This window comes from Chelonia mydas, chromosome 1 (assembly GCF_015237465.2).
Source record: "Chelonia mydas isolate rCheMyd1 chromosome 1, rCheMyd1.pri.v2, whole genome shotgun sequence".
Taxonomy (NCBI): domain Eukaryota; kingdom Metazoa; phylum Chordata; order Testudines; family Cheloniidae; genus Chelonia; species Chelonia mydas.
Window position 1 is genome coordinate 61,951,601 of NC_057849.1, and position 12,053 is coordinate 61,963,653.

The following is a 12,053-nucleotide window of genomic DNA, read 5'->3' on the forward strand; positions in this document are numbered from 1 at the left end:
GGCAGTCCACATCAGGTATGGATCTAGCTCTTAGTTTAAAATCTAAGTTCTGCTTCAAAATGACTGTGTGCTCTTGAGATTTAAACATTAGTTACTTGAGTTTCCATTCATGACATGGAATAAGTAGAAATATAATTTCTTCTTTTCCTTTATCCACCCACCTTAGCTCCAGAGCTCTGATATGAAACATCTTTAATTTTAAAGAGAAAATAAATAAAATGTAGCATGGGAGAACAAACACTGATGTCTGAGCTCCCAATGTGGCCCAAATGAAATGGTTATGATGACAATGAGAGTGTGTGTGTGTGTGTGTGTGTGAATATCTACCATTTTAAATCAATGCTGCAATTTGGTACAACACATAATGTAAGATTGGTCTATTAGTCTCTACTGTTTCAAATACTTAAAATTCAGTTTAACCCAAACTAAACCATACAGAAAATATTAATATGCGGGGGAGTTCAAGGTGCCCAAAAGAAAATGATCCTTTATATTCAGAATACTTACAGTTAGCAAAATGGCCTATGGTACCTAGTCTCTAAATACTAAGATTACAAGTATTCTACAATTAGTTTCTTTAGCTTTAATTGGAACTAAATTTAACAATTTCATAGGAAGATATAACTAGAACATTCCATACATTTTCTTTTTCTTAACTATAGAAGATGAAGATGTATTTGAAGGCACTGACTGTTCTACAAAATGTTAGAAGAATACCTAAACTCTGCAGTGCATTACTGACATCTATCCACTGGTGACAGAGTTGTGTGGCAAAGGACCATAGGTACGGGAAATACAGGTGCTCCACTCCTGGCCCCCAGCTGCCATCAGCCCCGCACCCGGGGTCCCCTGGCTGCCACCAGCCTTGCACCTGGGGCTCTGCTCCCATCCCCAGCTGTGGTCCCAGCCTTGGCCCCCTTACCCCTGTCTGTGTGCCCCCCGCCCAGAGCCACAACCCTGCTCCTGGCCCCAGCTCTGTGGGGTAGGGAGAAGAGGTAAAAAGTTGGGGGATCACTGGCTTTCAGCACCCTCACTGTAAAAAGTGTTCCAGCGCCACTGCAAAAGGACAGTAGAAATTCAGCTGTTGGGACCCCAGCCTCTCTGAATCTCAGTTATCTAATGAGCTCCCAGAGTTTAACAACTCCTGACTATCCAAATAGATTTGGTAATGTTTGAATGGTTAAATTAATCAGCAACCTACTAATTAATTTCTGTTTCTCAAGCATTCTCAAGTTAAGATTGATAGCTGCATGGAATCTTGCAGGAGGGTGACATTTTACCATTTCCAGACATAACTACATTTTTATACCACATGAATTTAATCACAACACTTCATTCCACCCCCAGATCGATGCTACAATAGCAGTGAGGTAGGCAGCTAGTTTGAAAGCTGTATTAAGATATTCCACCAGTCCAGCAATTATTTGGAGACTTCTGAATGGACAAAAAGGGGAGAGGAGAACATGAAGTCCTGTAAGGCACTTTCATCAGGTCCAAAATGCCTTTATTCTTGGCAAGAAAGCACATTCCTTCCCAAAAAACCTCTCATTTAATTTTTCCCAAATTCAAGATATACTAGTAAATGTTTGCTTTTACAAGAAAATTATTGCACTGTTGGTATGAGTTATTTCTGATCCCTCTGATGAGGACCATCCACTCACCTCACTCTTTTTTGGAAAAATCATATGAAATATTTTAACCAAGAAATGGAAACCTTATTATCTTATATACTTATGACATGAACTAGATCTGTCTTAAAGAGCAATTGAAGAGACTTCTTATTTCCTGTACCACTTCTCAGAACTGTTTTCATTATCTTTTCAGTGTTGTCACTCAAATAGCTAAGTGTATGCAAAATAAAGCTTCACCTGACATTCCTCAGATTCCTCTTCTGGAGTAACTTGAAGAATAGAAGGCTTTGATGGTAATTTCAGTTCATATGACATTATACTCCATCTGAAGGAAACAGAAGCAGCAGCTTTTGAAGTTTTCCAAATTATCAGAGTCTTCTAAGAACATCCACAAAACAAACACTTTCACTTGTCAACAGAAAGAAAATTCAGTGACCAATTACTAAATAATCACACACATAAGGGGTCTTTCCTGGAGTTTTCAGCCTCAAAAAGGATTTCACCCTGAGCATGCTGAACAACAAAAACTCTTATTAGAAAGTTAGTGGGAGTTGTGAATTATCAGCATGTCTTGAAGTCAAGGCACTGAGCTATGAGAATTTGTTGTCATCTCACAACAATTCACTGTTTAATTATTTAACATGTATTATCTATGATATCCAAATTACTTCCTGTATAAAAACTTCCCCATCAACTTTCATTATGCATCAGATACTTATAGCAGGTAGTGTGGTGCACTGGATACGACTCTGGATTGGAAGTCAGGAGACCTGGCTAGTATTCCCAAATTCTGCTACTGACCTACTGTATAACCTTAGGAAAGTCACTTCACACCTCTCTGTGCCTCAGTAACCCCATCTGTAAAAAAGGACTAACGATACTTACCGTCCTTTCCGAAACACTTTGAGATAAGAACATAAGAATGGCCATGGTGCGTCAGACCAATGGTCCACCTAACCCAGTATTTTAGAGTAATTTTGTATAGTCTGCAAACTTTGCAACTTCACTGTTTACCCCTTTTCCCAGATCATTTAGCAATATGTTGAGCAGCTCTGTTCCCAGTGCAAATCCTTTGGGAACTCTGCTATTTACCTATCTCCATGTGAAAACTGACCATTTATTCTTTCCCTTTGTTTTCTATTTTTTAACCAGTTACTGATCCTTGAGAGGACTGTCCCTCTTATCCCATGACTCCTTACTTTGCTTAAGAGCCTTTGGTGAGGGACCTTGTCCAAGGCTCTCTGAAAGTCTGAGTTCACTATATCCACTGGACCACCCTTGTCCAAATGTTTGTTGACTCCCTCAAAGAATTCTAATAGACTGGTGAGGCATGATTTCTTTTTATAAAAGCCATAATGACTCTTCCCCAACATATCACGTTTATCTGTGTCTAATAATTCTATGCTTTGCTGTGGTTTCAACCAATTTGCCTGGTACTGAAGTTAGGCGTACTGGCCTGTAACTGCAAGGATCACCTCTGAAGCTGTTTTTAAAAAAATTAGCGTCACATTAACTATCCACCAGTCATTTAGTATAGAGGCTGATTTAAGTGATAGGTTACGTATAATAGTTAGTAGTTCTGCATTTTCACATTTGAGTTCCTTCAGAACTCTTGGGTGAATACCATCTGCTCCGGGTAACTTGTTATTGTTTAGTTTATCAATCTATTCCAAAATCTCCTCTACTGACACCTCAATCTAGAACAGTTCTGGGACAACGAATCTTCATTAATATCAACTTCTTTCTGGCATAGCACAGTATTGCATAGCACTGACAGTATGAAACTGCTAAAACTAAAATGCCTCAATATATGCAAAAGAAAGCAAGTAATTGCCAAAAAATGACCTTGGAAACAGTCTATGGAATTTATGGGGAGAAGTGACCAAGTTTTTTTTAATTAAAACAGAAAAAAGTGATTTATTAATAGTCTTCTAGGCACGTTTCTGAATGCCTACATTAAAGTTATTACTAAGGATCAATAACAAAGAACTTTTTTATGTTGTAAAATGATTAAGTGATCAGATGAGGAGTTCACATTAAAAAGGACTCCTGATTTTGTGTGAGACATGGGAATGGGGGTAGTATGTAATTATTTTATAATATCCACATACATACACACACGTGTACAAAACACATATACACACCAATAAACAATATGGTATGATGTCTTCCTTGGATTGTCAGTACAGCCAATTTGTATTTTAAAAACTCAAAGATCTTCCTTTGCTACATGAATGAACACAGCTGGCATGCAGCTCTCATACAAAACAAGGAAGAGGGAGAACAGTTGCTTTTGGACCAAGAAAGTCTTAACAAAACTAAGAAAATGAACTCAGCTGGTCATGGGTTTTGTTAATGTGCTACCTTTTAAGCTGTTTAAACAAACAACAATTAAACCGCTGAGAAAGAGTTTTAGGCCATTAGAAACCCAGGCAAATATTTCTGAAATTTGTCACAAATACACATACATACTTATATTTTTACCTGTCCAGCATTTTAGTGCTGGCTCGTTCTAACTTTTCCAAAATCTGAGGAAGTTGTGTGTCATCATCACATGACCCTCCCCAACCAAGGACACGGGCAAGATCATTTCCAGTACCAAGGGGAAGCACTCCCAGCTGACACTGAAATACAGCAAAAGAACAAATCTTTTATTGCAACTAAAAGAACTGGAAGCATGAACTAACACAAATGTTTCAAGAAGCAAATGTTAATTATATAGCTGATTACTAATTCAAACCTGTAGGTCAAATCCTATGGTCTATATTCAGTTCAAATTTCCCAGCAACTTCAGGGGGAGTGTTGATTAAGTAAGGACTACAGGATTTGGCCCTCTCTCTACCTACCTATCTATCTATCTGTGGGAAAAGGGAGAAAAAAAAAGTAAGTACATACACTTGCCTGTTTGTGCAAGCTGAGTTTATCAATTTCTGACAAAACCCAACCAACGCTTCCATCTCCACCACATACAAGAATCCGGAAATTGTCAAACTTCTGAAATAACCGTAAACTGAAGGGAAAATGCAACTGGTTAGAATTCATGCCCATTAATGGATATTCAGTGAAAATGCTTGTGGGGTACATAGGTGCCTGCTTTTGCTTTTAGGATAATAGGGATGTAGATAAATCCAACTATTACACCATATGTAACTTACACGTTGTCTGTTATAATATACTCTACCACATTTTCTGGGAAATAACATACAGAATTTTAATGAAATTTTTCCCTTTAAGATATCATGCACAGTTTTCAGGTTTTTTAAAAATATGAGGTTTGTCAGAATACTGGGCAAACCATAGAGTCCATGCTCTGAGAATGCCAATCAAAGTCAGATGTTTGAGGCACCATAGCAGTCAATGGGAGTTTTGCACCAGTAAAGGTTAAGTAATGACTGCACGGTGTGGTGCAGAATGTGGATGTCCCTTGCCAACTTGTGACTTTTCTAAACCAAAGGAAAATCAATCACTATACATGACATGGTGCTCATGGGTATATAAGGCAAACAGAGCGAATATATTTCATACTGGATCTTCAAACAATATCTTGTTTCTGCTCATAGACTTTACCTGCCTCCAGTTCCTTCAGTTCTCCAAATTCTGCCAAGATATACAATACAATACTCTCCGTAGGGGATAAAGAAAAGGAGGACAGAGGAGACAGAGAACAAATGGAGAGGTGAGACTATCAGGAAAGGAGAAGGAGACATGAAGAAATAGAGATCAAAGAGGAGAGAGAGCAGGAATGGGAAAACTAAGAGAAAATAAAGGGAGAAATACTAAAAAAATACTGATTCTTTAAACGATAAAAATAGGGCTGGGTATTTTTGTGCATTTTATTTTCCAGAACATGTATCATCTTAGCATTATTTCTGTATATAATGTGAATGTCAGATTTTTGAAAAGTAGTGGGAGATAGATATATTAGTTCCAGGCTAAACAAATCCCTGGTACCAGGATAAGTGAAATGGCAGCTGCTCGAGGTCAATTAAGACACCTGGGGCTAATTAAGAACTTTCCAGAAGGCAGGGAGAAGGCTAGGTTGATTGGGACACCTGAAGCCAATCAGGGGCTGGCTGAAACCAGTTAAAAGCCTCCCAGTCAGTCAGGTGGGTGTGCATGTCAGGAGCTGTGGGAGGAAGTTGTGCTGTTGGAGAGACTGAGAAGTACACACCATATCAGGCACAAAGGAGGAGGCCCTGAGGTAAGGGTGAAGTGGAGCTTGAGGAACTGAGGGCTGCTGTGGGGGAAGTAGCCCAGGGAATTTTAGTAGTTTCTAAAAGGTCAGCTACCATAGCGGATACTATTAGGGTCCCTGGGCTGGAGCCTGGAGTAGAGGGTGGGCCCGGGCTCTTCCCCCCACTGCCTCCTGATTAATCACTGAGACTGGGAGACAACAGAGACTGTGCAAGGAAGGATAACTTCTCCTCACCTCCCTTGCTGGCTTATGATGAAAATGGCTCAATGAAGACTGTGACCCTTGTCTCTAGAGAGAGAAGGGTTACGAGGAGGGTCACAGTGAGCCTCTGAGGCTAGTGAATTCTGCCAGGAAATGCGGGACCCACAGAGGCAAGGACAGAGCTTTGTCACTATATATACACACACACACACACAGAGAACATGAAAAGGTGGAGTAAGAGGCTAATTAATTAAAATGAGCTATTATCAGCAGGAGAAAAACTTTTGTAGTGATAATCAAGATGGGCCATTTAGACAGTTGACTGGAAGCTGTGAGGATACTTAACATGGGGAAATAGATTCAATATGTGTAATGACCCAGCCACTCCCAGTCTCTATTCAAACCCAAGTTAATGGTATCTAGTTTGCACATTAATTCAAGCTTCCTGATGTCAGATTTGTGTCCATTTATTCTTTTGCACAGACTGTCCGGTTTGGCCAATGTACATGGGGGGAGCGATAGCTCAGTGGTTTGAGCATTGACCTGCTAAACCCAGGGTTGTGAGTTCAATCCTTGAGGGGGTCATTTAGGGATCTGGGGAAAAAATTGGGGATTGGTCCTGCTTTGAGCAGCGGGTTGGACTAGATAACCTCCTGAGGTCCCTTCCAACCCTGATAGTCTATGAAGTGTTTGACATTTCTAATGAAAATAATGAATCTTGTATAATAGGCAGATGTATATTCAAAACAAGACAATATTACTCTTCTCAAACAGTGTTTGGAATCACAAAGCTGATGCCAAAATGATATTTGCCATGCCAGGAACAGAAATAATCCTCCAGAGAGCACACTATACAGAGAATCAGATTTTGCCTTTCAAATAGCTGAAAACAAGAAGTTATCAGCATCACCTGATAGACCAGGTGCCACAGACCCCTGTTTGGGAACCACTGCCATAGTGAATCACCTCCCAACTTTAGTACTGTGTCAAGTATTTAAACCAAGGTGCTTTTGAGATACAACTTTACAAAAACCTCAGACGTTTAAAAAACTTAAGATTCATTTTTCAAATTTTCATCTCTCAAAAATGGCTTGTCCAATTCAATTGAAGCTTCCTCTCTTTTTCCTCTGGCAAGAGACCACTGTGAAATATTAGGTGGAAAGGATGTTTAAGTTAAGTCTGGATCTAAATTAGGGTTATGCTGGAAAGTGAGTTACAGATATAGATATAGAGAATATAAATATAGATACATGCATTTTTTATTGGGGTGGGGGGATTTTTAAATTTTTATCATAGAAACATAATTCTGCACGTAAGTGCTAGAACTAGGGGTGAGGGGGTGGAGTAGCACCCCTGTCTTGCAGTGGTTTCTATTATATACAGCGTTTACAGTTTCATTCAGTGGCTCTCAGCATTCCCACTTCTGCATCTTAAAAAATGTAAAATCAATATATTCACTTGGTGTTACCTGCCATGACTAGGCCATTTAATCACAAAGCAATATTTGAATGGAATCGGTTTAGGTCACAAACATTTGTATATAAATTTAGTATTTTATGAAAGCATTGAAGTAGATAGAAATATGGCAAAGACTGGGCAAGTTTCCCTCCTATATCTCTACCAATTTACTTAAACCTTGTCTTGCATTACCTCTGCTATTTCAGTCCTGGCTTTGTCTCAAACAAAGACATGACAAATTCTGTGTAAAGCTCACAGAATAACTCATTTGCATTTGTGACCTAAACTGTAACCTGAATTTAGGTCTCCAGTGGTGAAAAGCTATTGTACTTAACCAACCACATGATTTCCTATAGTATTTTCAAAGTGCCATTTGTGTCCAAAATTCTAAGGGCAAGTCTATACTACAGCGCTACATCGGGAGAGCTGCACTGATGCAGCAGCACTGCGGTAGCATGCCTGGCGAAGGCGCGCTATGCCAATGGGAAGGCGTTCTCCTGTCAGCATAATTACTCCACTGCGGTGAGAAGCAGAAGCTATGTCGCGAGAGAGCATCTCTTGCTGACATAGCACTGGTGTGGACAGTGCGAAACTTGTGTTGCTCTTGCGGGGGCTTTTTCACACCCCTGTGTAACGTAAGTTAGATCAGCTTTACCGGTAGTACAGACCTGCCCTAAAGCTTTTTTTAGATTATTATTCTAAAGCTATTTTAAGACATTACAGAAATAGTTACACGTACATATTTCTGTATATAGATATTCACAATGAGCTGCCAATCATGGCTGAACTGTATGTTGAAAATACACACAAAAAACAACAAATTTCTTTCAGCTGTGTATAATGCCCTGATTCAGGAAAGCACTTCAGCATGTGCTTAACTGCTTTCCTAAATCAGGGCCTTAGTAGGTATGTCTACACAGCCTGTGGCAGATCAGCCCCCTCCCTGGGCTTCAGAGCCTGAGCTCCAGCCCCAGTCACAACTTCAAAGCGCTGTCTACACAGCTATTTTTAGACCGCTAGCACAAGCTCCACAAGCCCCAGTCTGTCACTGCTGCAGGCTGTGTAGACATAGCCATAGAGACCACAGCCTGGAGCTAGCCAACAGTCCATGAAAAATATGAATAAATTTTTAATTTCAAGTGAATCTTTATTAAATATAAATAAAATCCTACACACCCACAGAACTGATAATGACGTTATAGGTGACTGGTGTTTTAAATTTTACTTTTATCCATTACAAATGTTAATAGGAAAGCAAATATCAGAGATTTGTAAAAAAATACTATAATTAGGGAACAACTGAGTCACTTTGTACTCAATTCCCTTTGAAAATGCTTGCTCAAGATTGCAAAGTTCATTACCCTAAATGAGGTCCTCCATTCATTAAATCAAACACCTGAGCTGGATTTAGCGACTGTTTGAATCGACGAAGAAACTTTACTCCCTGATTGTCTCCACTCTTTGAGTTAACAAAAACTAAAAGAGGACTGGCACAGGATGGCGGGCATGTGGCTTTCCAGAATCCTGTGAACAAAGTTAGAAAGAATGAAATAAATAAGATCTTTATATATGAACACATTCAAGAGAAATCACGAGAAAGAGGAGGAAAATGGATGAAAGGACAAAAGGGATGCTATCATACGATGCATAATGCAAAAACGGAATTGAGTATTAGCCTCAAGGAGAATGGCACTGTTATATTAAACCTACTTCAGATTTACTACTTTGCTTTTTGTCTCCTGGATTTTTACCTGAATTTTTTGTCTAAATTTAGCAAAACACAAAAGAAAATAGCTTTATTTTCCACAGCAAAAAGGTGGGGTGATGGAATGTTGCAATTATTTCCAGCACACATCACCATAGCATCAAATACATTTTCCAGATACAAAACATATTTTTTTCTGACTTTTTTTTTAAAAGCTTCTATTAAGTTGTACCAGAGTGCAGTAGTGTCAATTGAGTCCTCCAATCTACAAAAGTTCCCATTCCCACCAAATCTAAGAACCCCCATACATTTCCACAAAATGTTATATTGTTAAATTACTCCCAACTGAGACTTTGCATGAAAACTTTTATTTCAGACTGAATTCATACAGCTGAATTATAATGGAAGGACAGAACAACACACCCTTATGGTCTAATCCAAAGCTTTGCAAGACTTTCAATTGATTTCAATGGGCTTTGGATCAGGACTTTAGTAAACAGTGCTAATGGACAGTGTTGTCATGAAAATCACATTCACTGAGGGCCCAATGGGAGTTATGGATACTCAGCACCACTTTGAATCAGGCCATATGTGACCAGGTTTTGACTCTTATTTCAGGCAAGAATAAAGCAATTATCTCTCTTTAATTGTCTAAAAAGAAATCTGAAAGCTAAAAATCTTATCAGTTCTAATGAATTAAAAAAATGGACTTTGAAAGTGTAAGAAGTTTAATATAATTCCACTTTCTGTTAATGCATAATTTAAAACAATATTTTTTTAATGGTAAGCAATCTAATTGCACTTATAATGAAAGCAATCTTCTTAGCATGAATAATAAATAGCAGCAATTTCACTGCTTCAGCCAAAGACATTAGACAGTAAGTTCACAGAGTCAGTGAACATCTCCAGTATTCAGTCATTTATATCAATCCCATACAAAAAAAAGTGCCTAACTTAGAGGTAAAGTAGTTGGGTTGCATATGCCACCAACACAAAGTATAAAAAAAAATATAATAAAACAGTTGTTTCTCAACACTCCACTCAACAATTCATCTTCCCAACCTCAACTTCACCTTCTTTCCCGCACCTATAGTCAAGCTCATCTCTGTCCTGAACAACCAATGCGCACCTTTCAATTTTCACTATTTTTAATGGTGATCTGTTCATGTTTCATGTTTCTGATTAAAATAAAATCTTGACAGAAAATGGAAACTATATTTCTTTATCCTCAAACTTCAGAAGAGTGCATCTGAGGAGTTCAGTAAGCTAATCTGTGTAACACACATTTTGAGTTAAAAAAACCATTCTTTGTGTTTTTTGAAAGTGGCCCATGTCAGAATGCATGTGTGTGAAGTTTTCAAGGACTCTGGTTATTTAGCTGGTGGATCCCAGAGAAACATGAGAACAGAAAATTTTTAAAGGGGAGCATTTAATAATATTTCCTCTGCAAGCTAGTATGGACTTTTCTAAAAAATAATTACATGGAAAATTCAATTACCATCTGAAGAGTTATTGTGCTAAATTTGGAGACTAAATTTATCTGTGAAAAAGAGGGATTTTAGCCCTGCTTCAGGTAGAAATCTCAGTGAAACCATAACTGCAGAATTCCTACTAATGGCCCCGTTATACTACATACCATCAGAATCTATGCTGTTGAGTGCTGTTGGAGGTATGATGGATACCTTACATTGTCCAAGCGGACATTTATGAGGATACAGATCTTTACAGGCAGTGTGAACCTGAGGAAAAATAAGTTAAATGAATAATTGCTTCCCAACACATAATCTCATTTTATGGTAAAATTGCAATAGATACAGTAGCTAGATATTATTCAGAGATGGGGTAATATATAACAGACTATATTGCAGTATATTCAAACATATACAAACATTAAACCATAGATTTAGTTATCTAGTTCTAAACAAAATATTCTGAATGCACTACTATACTTAAAAATTCTGCCGATTTCCCACTTCTAGGAAAAGCACTGAATTGCAGGAGAGAAGCTAACAAGAGATAAAGGCATCAAGGGAAGAAATGCAATTATATATTGATGAGAAGACAGTGATAGAAAGATGGAGAATTTAAATCTATACCACATGAAGAATACTACAGAAGATAGGAACAAGGGAAACAAAGTCTCAGCAATTATATATTTCAGGATAGATTAAAGACAATTAGTTTTATATTTATTAGAAGAGACTAGGAAGCCAAAATGATAGACATACATATAATTATAAGGGGCACAGAGTATGTCACCAACTATTCAAGCAGATGACCTGCTTGAAACACAACGGGCCTCTAGTATAGGATGAAGTACTAAGGGCCTGATCCAAAGCCCACTGAAGTAAAAGCAAAAAATCTCCCTTTGATTTCAGTGAGCTTTAGACCATGGCCTCAGGGAGTTAGGAGAAATGCAAAGGATACATGATACGTAGCAAGGACTATTAAAGAAAAACTTGTATTTGTGGACCTATTAAAAACAACAGACAAGTGGGAGAGACATTCTAGATTATGAATGTTACGCATCTGTCCAGGTCACTCACTATGAACTGATCGGTCCCCTTCCCTTCCAAAAGGTTAAATAATGAAAGATGAGAATAAAGGGTAAATAACCATCCTGGCAGAATCCAAGACATTTTTACAAGCCATATGGTACCTACCATAGCTTTACACCAAAGGCACTTCCAATCTTGGAGGCGTAAAACGCTGCCACAGGTCTTGTCGCAGACTGCACATTTGGCACTAACAGGCAAATTACCCTCTAACCATTGGTGAGGCATAGCTATCTGTGAGGAAGTTGTTAGAAAGTTAAATACCATTGCACGGAAACTTGCCATTAAAACTACACAAAGATCAGTAA

General features: G+C 38.4%; 1 protein-coding gene across 4 annotated transcripts in view; it reads right to left on the reverse strand.

Moving 5' to 3' along the window:
• DGKH (diacylglycerol kinase eta) overlaps positions 1-12,053 on the reverse strand; it is a 261,578-nt gene that overhangs the window by 62,620 nt on the left and 186,905 nt on the right. For 2 of the 4 annotated variants that reach the window (XM_037894669.2, XM_043533377.1), the window contains 6 exons: positions 11,854-11,979; positions 10,827-10,929; positions 8,847-9,009; positions 4,533-4,641; positions 4,116-4,255; positions 1,869-1,956 (listed from right to left, as the gene is read on the reverse strand). In XM_037894669.2, coding sequence (XP_037750597.1) covers positions 1,869-1,956; positions 4,116-4,255; positions 4,533-4,641; positions 8,847-9,009; positions 10,827-10,929; positions 11,854-11,979 — 729 coding nt within the window. Of the gene's footprint in view, positions 1-1,868; positions 1,957-4,115; positions 4,256-4,526; positions 4,642-8,846; positions 9,010-10,826; positions 10,930-11,853; positions 11,980-12,053 lie in introns of all 4 variants that reach the window. The other 2 variants (XM_043533362.1, XM_043533371.1) reach the window with 1 other exon arrangement.